The sequence below is a fragment of the Liolophura sinensis genome, chromosome 2, assembly GCF_032854445.1.
Source record: "Liolophura sinensis isolate JHLJ2023 chromosome 2, CUHK_Ljap_v2, whole genome shotgun sequence".
Lineage (NCBI taxonomy): Eukaryota > Metazoa > Mollusca > Polyplacophora > Chitonida > Chitonidae > Liolophura > Liolophura sinensis.
The window spans coordinates 10,331,393-10,345,594 of record NC_088296.1 but is presented as its reverse complement, the minus strand read 5'-3'; the positions used below and the strand labels follow the sequence as shown (position 1 = coordinate 10,345,594).

The window sequence follows — 14,202 nt, the reverse complement described above, 5'->3', positions numbered from 1 at the left end:
CCTAATCACAGTAATATACAAAGGTGATTTCCGAACTAAATTTTACCTAATAAAATTACTGATTTACCTAATATACATCAACAACACATTCATACTGACTATACGGCGATAAACCCCAGTCCTATAAATAAATATTTCCAATGTGGTGATTAAATTTAACACAGTGAGCACAGAGTCACTAGCCCCTGCTTAAGCAGAACTATGCCTATTATAATGTTGTATATGGCTGTCATATCAGATCACACCACACATCCTACCACACAGGCGTATGTATGCAAAGCTGGGTCACACAGATAGAGTGCAGACGCCACGTGACTTACCTTCACAGTAGCAGTGGGCTTGCTTTTGACATAACAAGGAAGCATAAACACAAAGGCTTATGTATACCGACTTCTGCATGACTGCATACACATAGGTGCGCATATAGCTAAAAGCTTAACTGTGTGGACCAGGCTGTATAGGTATAGTCCTGTTTATAATTGTGACAGAAGACAATCATGGAATCTCTAAGGCTGCCAAGACGATGGGGACACATTCTGATTTCACTGGTCATTCTGACGGCAACATGTATTTCTGGTGAGTTAAAACAAAATTGGAAATATTTGAGCTAAGACAGGAGAAACAAATGGTATCAGTTGTATAGAGTGTTTTTTTTCTTGTTCAGTTTTTGCCCTTAGCTGAGCAACTTATACACTTCTACAGTGACGTAAGCAACTACAGTGACGTTAGCCCAACACCCAAAGACACCCAGTCAGCCCTGTAAGTTTAGTTATTGAGGTACCAAACATACCACCCGACCAGGCGGAGGCTGGAATCGAACAAAGCTACCTCATTGATTAAGGGCAAGTTGTCTTAAAGAAGAACCGTTTTGATACCTCTGTGAACGTGAATATCCCAGCTCGTAACACTTAAGCTGTGAAACTGTAGTTTACATTAAATAAATAATTTTTCTGTCATAAAGTTACCAGGTGTATTCAGGTTTGATCACAATCAATTTTTGTACGTGGGAAGGTCTGCCCAACAACGTGCGGATAGTCGTGGGTTTCCCCTGGATTATGGCAAGTTTGTTTCCACCAAAATACTGACCGTCATCGTATCAGTGAAATATTCCTAATGTCCTAATAACAGTAATGTTATTTCGTAAAACATTAGGTAAATAAATACATAAATCAAGTTTCCAAGAAAGATGCCTTTGTCAAGAAGTATATGGAACCCTCTGGTGGGATTTACATATAAAAGACTAAGTATATAATAAATACAAATAAAGCTGGGTCATGACATATGTCTGCATTATTATGCTTCATGTATCATAAGCGCTGCCCCACGCGCAAAACTTGCCTCTAGTGAACGTTTTTCTGAAGTCATGGTTTGTTTTAGGCTTGCCTGAGGTGAACTTTTTGTCTAAATTCGAGGTTTGTTTGAGGCTGGTCTGAAGTGAAGGTTTGTTTCAAGTTGTGGTTTGTTTAAAGCTTTTCTAAGCTCAACGTTTGTCTAAAGTCATCGAATGTTTGAAGCTTGTCTGAGGTTAATGTTTGTCTGAAGTCATCGTTTGTTTTAGACTGGTCTAAGGTTAGGGTTTTTCGGAAGTCATGATTTGTTTGAGGCTAATCTGAGATTTAAAATTTACCTGAATTGGTTTGTTGAAGGCTAGTCTGCGGTTTAAGATTTGTCTGAAGTCGGGTTTTTTTTAGGCTGATCTGCGGTTTAAGATTTGTCTGAAGTCGTGCTTTTTTAGGCTGGTCTGCAGTTTAAGATTTGTCTGAAGTCGGGGTTTGTCGGAGGCTGGTCGGAAGGTTAAAGTATGTCTGAAGTTAAGGTTTGTCTCAGCTTGAGCTTTGTCATGGTGAAGTTTGTTTTGGGTTAAAGTTTCCTTGAGGTTTAAGGTTTACGGCGTAAGGCTTGCTTCAGATTTAAGGTGTATCAGAGGTTTAACACAAGTAAACTTTTGTATTGGATTATGTTTTTTCCGTGAAGGTTTGTCTGACATTAGGATTTGTCTGAGGTTAAGGTTTGTCTGTAGTCTGTTCACCCCAACTAGGTTTCTATTCTAAATACTTAGGCTAGAAGTCCCTAGAACGAAACGTAAATAGTTCAAATGTAGTGATGGTACTTACAATTGATCAGACGTCATTGGTCATAAGGAACATCATATGGAACGAGTATTAAAAAATGTCAGTAATATCATTGTAGCACAGAGTAAATAAATTCATAAAAGTTCTGCAGCACGGGGCAAACATGTCAACAAGGACACCACACTGAGGACTTTTTAGCCCCAACAATGTTGTGACGCCCACTTTCACTTAAACCGAATAACTTGTGTCAGTTCTTGGAGAGCGCTATTTTGTTACACTGAGCTGGTTATGGAAGCTGGATTAGACCTTCATCGCCTCATTGTAGTATAATTACCCCTCGATGCTGGTATCATCGGAGAGCGATGTAACAGTGTCATCACGGGAGGCGATAGTACCGAAGAGACTTTGAAGCGATCACATCATGTCAGCGTCGCAACATTTTTAATTTTATTATCGACTCAAGATACTTTTCCGCCCACTCAAATTGTAATTTAATCTATCAGGATTCTAGTGCAAGACTAAGCCTCCACGAGCCTGGTCCATCAGCATTGTTTTCATGAGATTATTTACTAAATGCTACGACATTGCAGCAACAGAGTAAATGTAGGCCAGAGAGGTTTTATGAATAGCAGTAAACATCATTTTTTCACATAGCTTACCTTAGGCCACAATGCTCGCATAGGGCATGAAGAGTAATATTTAAGCATAACATGAACAGTTATAATAAAACATAACAGAAGAAAATTAGTTTTTATCACGTCATCACAAAATTGATAATAAATAGAAGCTCCATTAATACTTCCTCTGATGTTAAACTACCAGGCAAAAGAAAGGCTCCACCCACTTCTTGAGCCCATAAAACAAAAACAAAGGCAGATGAAAGAATTAAGAAGATTGGTTTATAAACAAGAATCATTGTAAAATATTCCCTCAAAAAAGCTTTAAAATATTGGCATTCAGTTGGCCACAGAACACAATGAAAGAGACAAGGGTCAGAAGAAAAAATTACACAAATGTAAAGTTAACTGGCAAGTGCATGTAAAGTCAAAGAATCCACAGAAATGAAGGACTACAGTTATCAGTAGCGAGTGTGGCCACCCTGGGCATCAATGCAAGCAAGCACACGCATCCGCATTGACGTCGTCAGTCGCCGGATGACGTCAATAGGGATAACGTTCCATAGGTTTAACAGAGCTTGCTCAAGTTTCTGTTGGTTAGTTGGAGGAGGCACCAGCTGTCTCAAACGGCGGTCAAGGTGATCCCAGAGATGCTCAATGGGGTTCATGTCTGGTGAGTTGGCTGGCCAGGGCAAGACGATGACGGTCTCGAGGTAGCCTGTAACAATGCGGGCAGTGTGAAGTCTTGCATTGTCGTGTTGCAAGATCGATTCTCTTGGCTGTCGTTGGAGGAAAGGAACGACGACAGGTCTCAGTACCTCATCAACGTATCGCTGGCCAGTCAGATTACCTCGCACAATAACCCGCTGCGTCTTCATTTGGTCACAAATCCCTCCCCAAACCATGACGCCTCCGCCTCCAAACGGATAAACCTCTCTTACGCAGTTTGGCGCGAGACGCTCGCCTCTTTGTCGGAAAACTCGAACTCTGCCATCGTTCCTGAATAGACAGAATCTGCTCTCGTCTGTAAACAGCACTCTCGCCCAATCACGTCGCTGCCACCGACGTACAATACGTGTGTGTAAAAGGGTCAAGGCCATCCCACGGAAGGGGCGGTAAGGTCCTAAACCAGCTGAACGAAGACGACGCAGTGTTGTTCTGGGGCTGATGGCCTAGTGCCGTCGCCGCTGTTGACGTCGCCGTGACGAATCGGTTTCGGAGGTGGATCTGCCGGATGTAGCGATCTTCAGCCGCAGTTGTTACCCTCGGTCTTCCCGATCTTGGTCTGTCTTGGGTCTGGCCTGTCTGCTGATAGCGTATCAACAACCTCCTGATGGTGGTTTGGCTGCAGTTGAACGTTCTTGCAATGTGATGTTGCGAGACTCCCATGGTGGACATACTGATGGCCTGGTCTCGTTGCGCTTGCGTAAGTCTTGGCATACTGTTGGTGTTTTTTCGGTCACTGAATGTCTGCTCTTTCGAGCAAGAGTATTTATGCAACATTACCGCACGTGCATCACGAGCCATGCCTCAAAAGGACGTTTTGCATTTGGTCGCAATTTCACAATTCCAATTGCTGCATTCGTGACGATCCATTCTGGTAGAGGAAACGATGTAGTCATACACTAAGTCCTGATTACAATCAAACCCTGAACCGCGCTTTTACTTTTTTATGACAAAAAATACGGTGAAACCTTTCTTTTGCCTGGTAGTTTATATCTCCTAACGAGCCATCATAAAGTTAGGAATTAATAATAATTAAAATCCGTGTGCACTTTATTCCGTATATCAACTGTAAACGACCAAAGCATGCAATGCTATAGAATTTTTTTACGGAATATTTAGCATGTAATGACTATCATATTTGACGGGCTTACTCTGCATTGAGAATCACTTTCGTTATATGACACGCATGGATGTATTCAAACAAAAACACAGTATTATCATTTGAGTATGCTAACAAAGAACATGGAAAATCTTTTATTTCTTTACATTGGTTATTATTTCATTCTTGGCGTCAAAAGTGACAATCGCATTCCAGCCGTCAACCATAAAATTGACGTGCCACAATCACAGGACAATTTCCAATATAGCGTTCAAAACAAACCGTCACAGGACTGAAATAGTACTAGGGCGGTTTCAAAAAAAAAAAGCAGTCATCAACAATTCTAAGATGACGTATCCATAAATCAGTACCTTAGTCGAGTACAATGTTAACTGAAAGCCGCACCGAAGACATTTTGTCTTAAGGTTATACCGCAGCGAGATTCATGGGTGAAGGAAACTGAAAGTGTCGAGAGTAAACCACCGCCTTTGGACAGGTGCCTGACAAAACTTCCTGACCTAAAGCTAGCTTATACATTGTACATACCACGGAATGCATTTGTAGTACTGCAAGAGGCCATATGTTCACGATCCTGTATTTATTTAATTCAATGGTGTTTCACGCCGTACTTAAGGATATTTCGTTTATTCAACGACGGTGAGCATTACGGTGGGAAGAAACATAACAGAGCCCGGGGAAATCCCACGATCATCCGCGAGCTGTTGCCAGACCTTCCCACGTACGGCCCATGATCCTTTAGTTCATGTACATGTTAATGTGTTACTCAGTGAAGTTGTCGTGCATGGCGCCCATATACCATCTCAGTAAACATGAACCAATAACAACTTTGTAAAACATATTATTCTCCTTTGTGGGCTGTGACACAAAGCTTTATTGTACATAGAGAACATAGGCACACATAAAGAAAGCTAGGTCACAGTCCATAACAAACGTAAGGCACAGGTCCTCCGTGATTTTAGACATATACAGCAGCGAAGGGGTTACTTTTGAAAAAACAAGCAAGTACCATCACAAAGCCGACGACCCATTTAAATTTCATGTTTACCTACCTCTGCATTAGGACGCTCACATGCCTGCACATATAGCTAAAAGATAATAGGTGTGGATCCGGCTGTCTAGGTTTGTAATTGTAAAGAACCAGATAAGAGTCCAACTTACAGGAATCCTGACAGCAGACACTCATGAAATATCAGAAGCCCACAAGACGCTGGGGAGAGATTCTGATTCCGCTGGTCATTCTGACATCGATATGTGTCCCAGGTAAGTTATACATGTAGTGTAACCGTGTTAGAGCCAGGGTAGGTGAAACAGATTTCCTCAGTTGTATATTGTGTATATTGTGTAAGACTTGTGTATTGACGTTAGCAGCCACACATTTTTCTTCTTACCCTACACACAGGCAAACACTCAACCGTGTGAGTTTAGATTTGGAGGTACCAATTACATGAGTCCAGCAAGCGGAAACTTGGATAGAATACTGGACCTCATTGAATAAGGACGTTTTAACAAATATTCGCAAAGCTCCGTCATTTGACTTTCCTGTAGTATATCAGACTTATATAAGCGCCACGTCTGGTGCAAGGGTTGTCTGATGTCAGCGTTTTTTTCGAAGTCATGATTTGTTCGAGGCTGTTCTGGGCTTTACGTTTTGCTTGAGGCCAAGACTTGTGTGTGGATGAGCTTAAACGTTATCTCAGATTAAGATTAGATTGACTGAATATAATGCAAGACTGACAGTTTTACAGTGTAAAACCAAAGCAGCGACGAGAGTGCGATAACTCACAAATACCTCATGAGATCAGTAAAATCTGACCTGTTGTCAGTTTTCCTAAACTGGGGTTTATTCTGTTTATGTAAATAAACATATATTCAGCTGTCTGTAAAATCAGTCACATTCGCTACCAAAATTGCATTTTCGATTGTGACAAGCTCTACACATTGATATGTCGTACTATGTAATATTAATTGCAGTTAGAATACTTTTTCTAATTCTTTATGGTAAACCCCGTAAACCTGTTTTCAACACCAGGAACACATTGTCGTGGGTAAAGTCAAGACTATTCATAAAGAAGTGGCATGCTCCACGCAGTAGCATAGTGTACATTTATACTGATCCAGAAATACACTGCATTGCTTTTATTACCAAATTTCCTAACTTTCAGCTTTAAAAACTTAAAACCAAGCTGTGGTGAGATAATATTCTACAAGAGGTTAAAAAAATTTAGAATTCATTCATCAATGTTATGTCCAGCCATTTCCAGCATGTCACTGTTTTTTTTTAAATTATTATGACGTCATCCGAGGCAATAAGTTCTTTCCGCGGACACCGAGCTTATGTAGCTTAACATTATATATTAGTGTTCTAAGTTAATTTTTTTGCCAGAAAGTGGACGTCCACCATATCCATGTGCAGAATGTGTTAATTACGCGTCACTGACTAAAGGCAATATTGAATACAGGCAGAAAAATAGTTCTGCATAAGCCGCGGTGTTATGTGAGGTGTAATTTGCTACTGTATAAGCATTTACATGAACAGTTATAATAATAAATTAAATAATGTACATTCACAGAGGCCGTATTTCACCGGTTATGTGTGATAATTTCCCAGTTATCACACTGTCCTTTCTCCTCTGGTTTTGCTCTCTATGCCATAGCCTGTTATATACTAGCAGCTGATAAATAGGGCGGGTGAGGACACTGTTGTAGAGAGTAAATATATCAGCATGTCTTGACGCCAAATCCGACATACGTATGCCTCTCACCGACTGTGAGTTAAGAAGCGCCCCAGATCGGTTATTTTAAAGACCTATTTCAAAATTAACCTGTAGTGGAGAGTAAATAGGTCAGCATATCTTATGTAAATAGAGCTTGTAACATTTAGCGAGGCTCATGGACTCGCAGAGTGCATAATTTCCATTTGAATACAAATGTATAATTTCCGGTTGAATACAAATGTATAATGTGAACTTAAATACAATTATATAACTATGAAACAAATCGCCAACCAGAGTGTTATCTCCATAACATAAAGACGTTTGATGGAGTATCCTTGACACACGACTTAAGTAATCGGAGACGTATAGTGAAATCAACGGATCGAATCGGTGCCAGAAGGCGAGATATGTGTACAATAAAGAAAACTACAACAGAGGGTAAACCCAGTGCTATGACGACAGCAGTGATGACATTATGATACTTGAAAAATGATCACTGGTAACCAGTGAAATTAACTCATTTAGTGTTTTATTCTAACTGCTCACGTAGAACCGTAAAGATGTCCATAGATACATTGTATATTAAAGGGTAAAACATCAAGAAACACACCGTATCAGAGGGTAAAGATATCAACTGAGACATTGTCTCATAGTAGGGTGTAAAAAGACATAGTATCAGAGGGTAAAGGTATTAACAAAGACATTGTATCATAGGGCACAGATGTCAACAGTGTATCGTAGGGCAAAGACATCATTGAAGACATTTTAGTATGGGTAAAATATTAAAAAAAGACAGTGTATCATAGGGTAGAGATGTCAACAAAGACATTGTATCACAGGGTAAAGATACAAACAAAGAAACTGTACCAGACGGTAAATATATCAATAAAGACATTGTATCATAGGGTAAAGATATCAATAAAGACACTGTATCATAGGGTAAACATATCAACAAAGACACTGTATCATAGGGTAAACATATCAACAAAGACACTGTATCATATGGAGAACATGTCTACAAAGACACCAGGGACACTGTAAAGGATTGTAAACATGTCAGTAAAGATACTGTATTCGAGAGAAAAGATATCAATATTTATCTAATTAACTGAAGTTTAACACCGAGATTCAGAAGACACTGGACAAAGGTTAACGTCACCAAAGGAAGATATGCAATAAGGCTTGTATATCAACGTCGATTTACCTGAAATAGCGGAGTGAGAGAAATTGTTAAGAAACATATATTTGATCTTATCTTATCCAGTAATGTAACACCAAATATTTTGAAAGAAAGTTTATATATATTGAAGGAATATATGTGCATACCTGTACAACGCCTATCCCCAGGTTAAATGGAATTAGAATCAACTATAACATCGATCACCAGATATCCTGACCAATGAATATATTTGCCAATACCAATGTTCCACTCACTGTAGATTTGGAGACGAATCTATTCTCATAACGATCTTTAACACAAACCACAAAAAACAAGGTGTATGAAATACGAAATGCGAACGGAATCACGCAAAGAGAAGTCATCAACAGTTTCCAGTTACGTTGAAAAGACCCAAAGAATGTTATAGGTGAATGAGTGAAATGGGTATTCAAATCGGGTGCCATGCTGGTATTGCAACTGAGCATATATCCAACGTGGTGGTGTGTTTCAACAGGATGAATATGTGGTCACCTACTTCCGAGTTTAGCGGAATTAGACACAATCGTAAGAAATTCTGGACGCTGTGTACATATTTACTTACAAGAGGATTATACTCACTGCAACACTTTGACAATTTAGAATGAAGTGTTACTGGTGGACTAAGCATCCCCGAAGTCTGGCCCCTTTGCTTTGTTTTAATATTATTGTACATTAAATCGGTTACGTGTGATCACACTGCCGTCGCTGCTCTGGGTTTTCTATCTCTGCTGTACATCTTAATTTTTTATATCCCTGCATACATGAGGATTCTAGTGGTGAATTAAACATCCCCGAGGCCTGGTCCCGTGATTGAGTGTTAAATGTGATAACAACAGCCCTTTGAGTAATTCTGGACCATTGACGTCTAATAAACAGTAATGAATAAAAATGTAATTTTTTTTTTCACTTAGTTCTGTTTAAGCCATGGTGGGTGGTTTACGTTACTACTATTTATGCATTTAAAAGAACAGTAAGGATAAAACCCTGAATTAGGTTAATTGACAACAGGCCGTATTTCACCGGTTTCCCGTGAGCATTTACTACCTGTCGTCCTGTCGTCGGTACTCTTGTATTTTCTCTATGCTGTACGTCTTAATTATTTTACATTTGCTATGTATGGATCTGTTAAAGGTAGCAAGTCATCAATATGGCGATTAGCGAATGAGAAATTTCGGGCTTGGTAACGGATTACGCTCTAAGAGATTCAGGATATATTTGTATTAATACGAGAAGATGCATAGGTCAGCCAAAATGGAGAACAATTTGTACCATAACATTGCTGATATATGGTCTCCCCGAAGTTTACATGGGTGTTACTATTCTAGCAACTCGATGATGTGAGCAACGAGACATTCCCTTGAATGATAATATTTATATGTAGTGAAGCCGAAGACGGCTTTGTTTCCTTTGACTTTAATGTGGCGGTAACCAGTTTTATGCAATCAGTGATTAGAGAGAGCAGAGAAATCCCAAGAGAAAACGTTCTCACACGGTATTTGTGTTTGAGATCCTTAAACAGATATATATCTAAATATGACGCACAACAGAGGATATCCGTATCGACCCTTCTTCACAGCCAAGGGTTATAATAATATGATGACACCAAAGGATATCCGTGTCGACCCTTCTTCACATCCAAGGGTTATAATAATATGATGCACAACAAAGAATATCCGTATCGACCCTTCTTCACATCCAAGGATTATAATAATATGATGCACAACAAAAGGATATCCGTATCGACCCTTCTTCACATCCAAGGGTTATAATAATATGATGCACAACAAAGGGATATCCGTATCGACCATTCTTCACATCCGAGGGTTATAATAATATGATGCACAACAAAGGATATCCGTATCGACCCTTCTTCACAGCCAAGGGTTATAATAATATGATGACAGCAAAGGATATCCGTATCGACCCTTCTTCACATCCAAGGTTTATAATAATATGATGACATCAAAGGATATCCATATCGACCCTTCTTCACATCCAAGGATTATAATAATATGATGCACAACAAAAGGATATCCGTATCGACCCTTCTTCACATCCAAGGGTTATAATAATATGATGCACAACAAAAAGATATCCGTATCGACCCTTCTTCACATTCAAGGGTTATAATAATATGATGCACAACAAAGGATATCCGTATCGACCCTTCTTCACATCCAAGGGTTATAATAATATGATGCACAACAAAGGATTTCCGTATCGACCCTTCTTCACATCCAAGGGTTATAATAATATGATGCACAACAAAGGGATATCCGTATCGACCATTCTTCACATCCGAGGGTTATAATAATATGATGCACAACAAAGGATATCCGTATCGACCCTTCTTCACAGCCAAGGGTTATAATAATATGATGACAGCAAAGGATATCCGTATCGACCCTTCTTCACATCCAAGGTTTATAATAATATGATGACATCAAAGGATATCCATATCGACCCTTCTTCACATCCAAGGATTATAATAATATGATGCACAACAAAAGGATATCCGTATCGACCCTTCTTCACATCCAAGGGTTATAATAATATGATGCACAACAAAAAGATATCCGTATCGACCCTTCTTCACATTCAAGGGTTATAATAATATGATGCACAGCAAAGGATATCCGTATCGACCCTTCTTCACATCCAAGGGTTATAATAATATGATGCACAACAAAGGATTTCCGTATCGACCCTTCTTCACATCCAAGGGTTATAATAATATGATGACAACAAAGGATATCCGTATCGACCCTTCTTCACATCCAAGGGTTATAATAATATGATGCACAACAAAGGATATCCGTATCGACCCTTCTTCACATCCAAGGGTTATAATAATATGATGACAACAAAGGATATCCGTATCGACCCTTCTTCACATCCAAGGGTTATAATAATATGATGCACAACAAAGGATATCCGTATCGACCCTTCTTCACAGCCAAGGGTTATAATAATATGATGCACAACAAAGAATATCCGTATCGACCCTTCTTCACATCCAAGGGTTATAATAATATGATGCACAACAAAGGATTTCCGTATCGACCCTTCTTCACATCCAAGGGTTATAATAATATGATGCACAACAAAGGATTTCCGTATCGACCCTTCTTCACATCCAAGGGTTATAATAATATGATGACAGCAAAGGATATCCGTATCGACCCTTCTTCACATCCAAGGGTTATAATAATATGATGACAACAAAGGATATCCGTATCGACCCTTCTTCACAGCCAAGGGTTATAATAATATGATGCACAACAAAGGATATCCGTATCAACCCTTCTTCACAGCCAAGGGTTATAATAATATGATGACATCAAAGGATATCCGTATCGACCCTTCTTCACATCCAAGGGTTATAATAATATGATGCACAACAAAGGATTTCCGTATCGACCCTTCTTCACATCCAAGGGTTATAATAATATGATGCACAACAAAGGATATCCGTATCGACCCTTCTTCACATCCAAGGGTTATAATAATATGATGCACAACAAAGGATATCCGTATCGACCCTTCTTCACATCCAAGGGTTATAATAATATGATGCACAACAAAGGATATCCGTATCGACCCTTCTTCACATCCAAGGATTATAATAATATGATGCACAACAAAAAGATATCCGTATCGACCCTTCTTCACATCCAAGGGTAATAATAATATGATGCACAACAAAGGATATCCGTATCGACCCTTCTTCACATTCAAGGGTTATAACAATATGATGACAACAAAGGATATCCGTATCGACCCTTCTTCACATCCAAGGGTTATAATAATATGATGACAACAAAGGATATCCGTATCGACCCTTCTTCACATCCAAGGGTTATAACAATATGATGACAACAAAGGATATCCGTATCGACCCTTCTTCACATCCAAGGGTTATAATAATATGATGACAACAAAGGATATCCGTATCGACCCTTCTTCACATCCAAGGATTATAATAATATGATGCACAACAAAAAGATATCCGTATCGACCCTTCTTCACATCCAAGGGTAATAATAATATGATGCACAACAAAGGATATCCGTATCGACCCTTCTTCACATTCAAGGGTTATAACAATATGATGACAACAAAGGATATCCGTATCGACCCTTCTTCACATCCAAGGGTTATAATAATATGATGACAACAAAGGATATCCGTATCGACCCTTCTTCACATCCAAGGGTTATAACAATATGATGACAACAAAGAATATCCGTATCAACCCTTCTTCACATCCAAGGGTTATAATAATATGATGAGATCAAAGGATATCCGTATCGACCCTTCTTCACATCCAAGGGTTATAACAATATGATGCACAACAAAGGATATCCGTATCGACCCTTCTTCACATCCAAGGGTTATAATAATATGATGACAACAAAGGATATCCGTATCGACCCTTCTTTACATCCAAGGGTTATAATAATATGATGACCACAAAAGATAACCGTATCGACCCTTCTTCACATCCAAGGGTTATAATAATATGATGACAACAAAGGATATCCGTATCGACCCTTCTTCACATCCAAGGGTTATAATAATATGATGACAACAAAGTATATCTGTATCGACCCTTCTTCACATCTAAGGGTTATAATAATATGATGACAACAAAGGATATCCTTATGGACCCTTCTTTACAGCCAAGGGTTATAATAATATGATGCACAGCAAAAGGATATCCGTATCGACCCTTCTTCACATCCAAGGGTTATAATAATATGATGACAACAAAGGATATCCGTATCGACCCTTCTTCACATCCAAGGGTTATAATAATATGATGCACAACAAAGGATATCCGTATCGACCATTCTTCACAGCCAAGGGTTATAATAATATGATGCACAACAAAGGATATCCGTATCGACCCTTCTTCACATTCAAGCGTTATAATAATATGATGACAACAAAGGATATCCGTATCGACCCTTCTTTAAAGCCAAGGGCTATAATAATATGATGCACAACAAAAGGATATCCGTATCGACCCTTCTTCACATCCAAGGGTTATAATAATATGATGACATCAAAGGATATCCGTATCGACCCTTCTTCACATCCAAGGGTTATAATAATATGATGCACAACAAAAAGATATCCGTATCGACCCTTCTTCACATCCAAGGGTTATAATAAAATGATGACAACAAAGGATATCCGTATCGACCCTTCTTCACATCCAAGGGTTATAATAATATGACGCACAACAAAGGATATCCGTATCGACCCTTCTTCACAGCCAAGGGTTATAATAATATGATGACAACAAAGGATATCCGTATCGACCCTTCTTCACAGCCAAGGGTTATAATAATATGATGCACAACAAAAATATATCCGTATCGACCCTTCTTCACATCCAAGGGTTATAATAAAATGATGACAACAAAGGATATCCGTATCGACCCTTCTTCACATCCAAGGGTTATAATAATATGATGCACAACAAAGGATATCCGTATTGACCCTTCTTCACTTCCGAGGGTTATAACAATATGATGACAACAAAGGATATCCGTATCGACCCTTCTTCACATCCAAGGGTTATAATAATATGATGACAACAAAGGATATCCGTATTGACCCTTCTTCACAGCCAAGGGTTATAATAATATGATGCACAACAAAAATATATCCGTATCGACCCTTCTTCACATCCAAGGGTTATAATAATATGATGACAACAAAGGATATCCGTATCGACCCTTCTTCA

The 14,202-nt window shown here is 39.0% G+C and overlaps 1 protein-coding gene across 2 annotated transcripts in view; it reads left to right on the top strand.

Moving 5' to 3' along the window:
- Nucleotides 1–399: 399 nt before the first annotated feature.
- LOC135462896 (fibrillin-3-like) overlaps nt 400–14,202 on the top strand; it is a 29,935-nt gene continuing 16,132 nt past the window's right edge. The window contains exon 1 of one of the 2 annotated variants that reach the window (XM_064740195.1): nt 400–576. In XM_064740195.1, the coding sequence (XP_064596265.1) occupies nt 498–576 (79 nt within the window). In that variant the 5' untranslated portion in view covers nt 400–497. Of the gene's footprint in view, nt 577–5,567; nt 5,796–14,202 lie in introns of those variants that run through there. The other variant, XM_064740196.1, reaches the window with a different exon arrangement.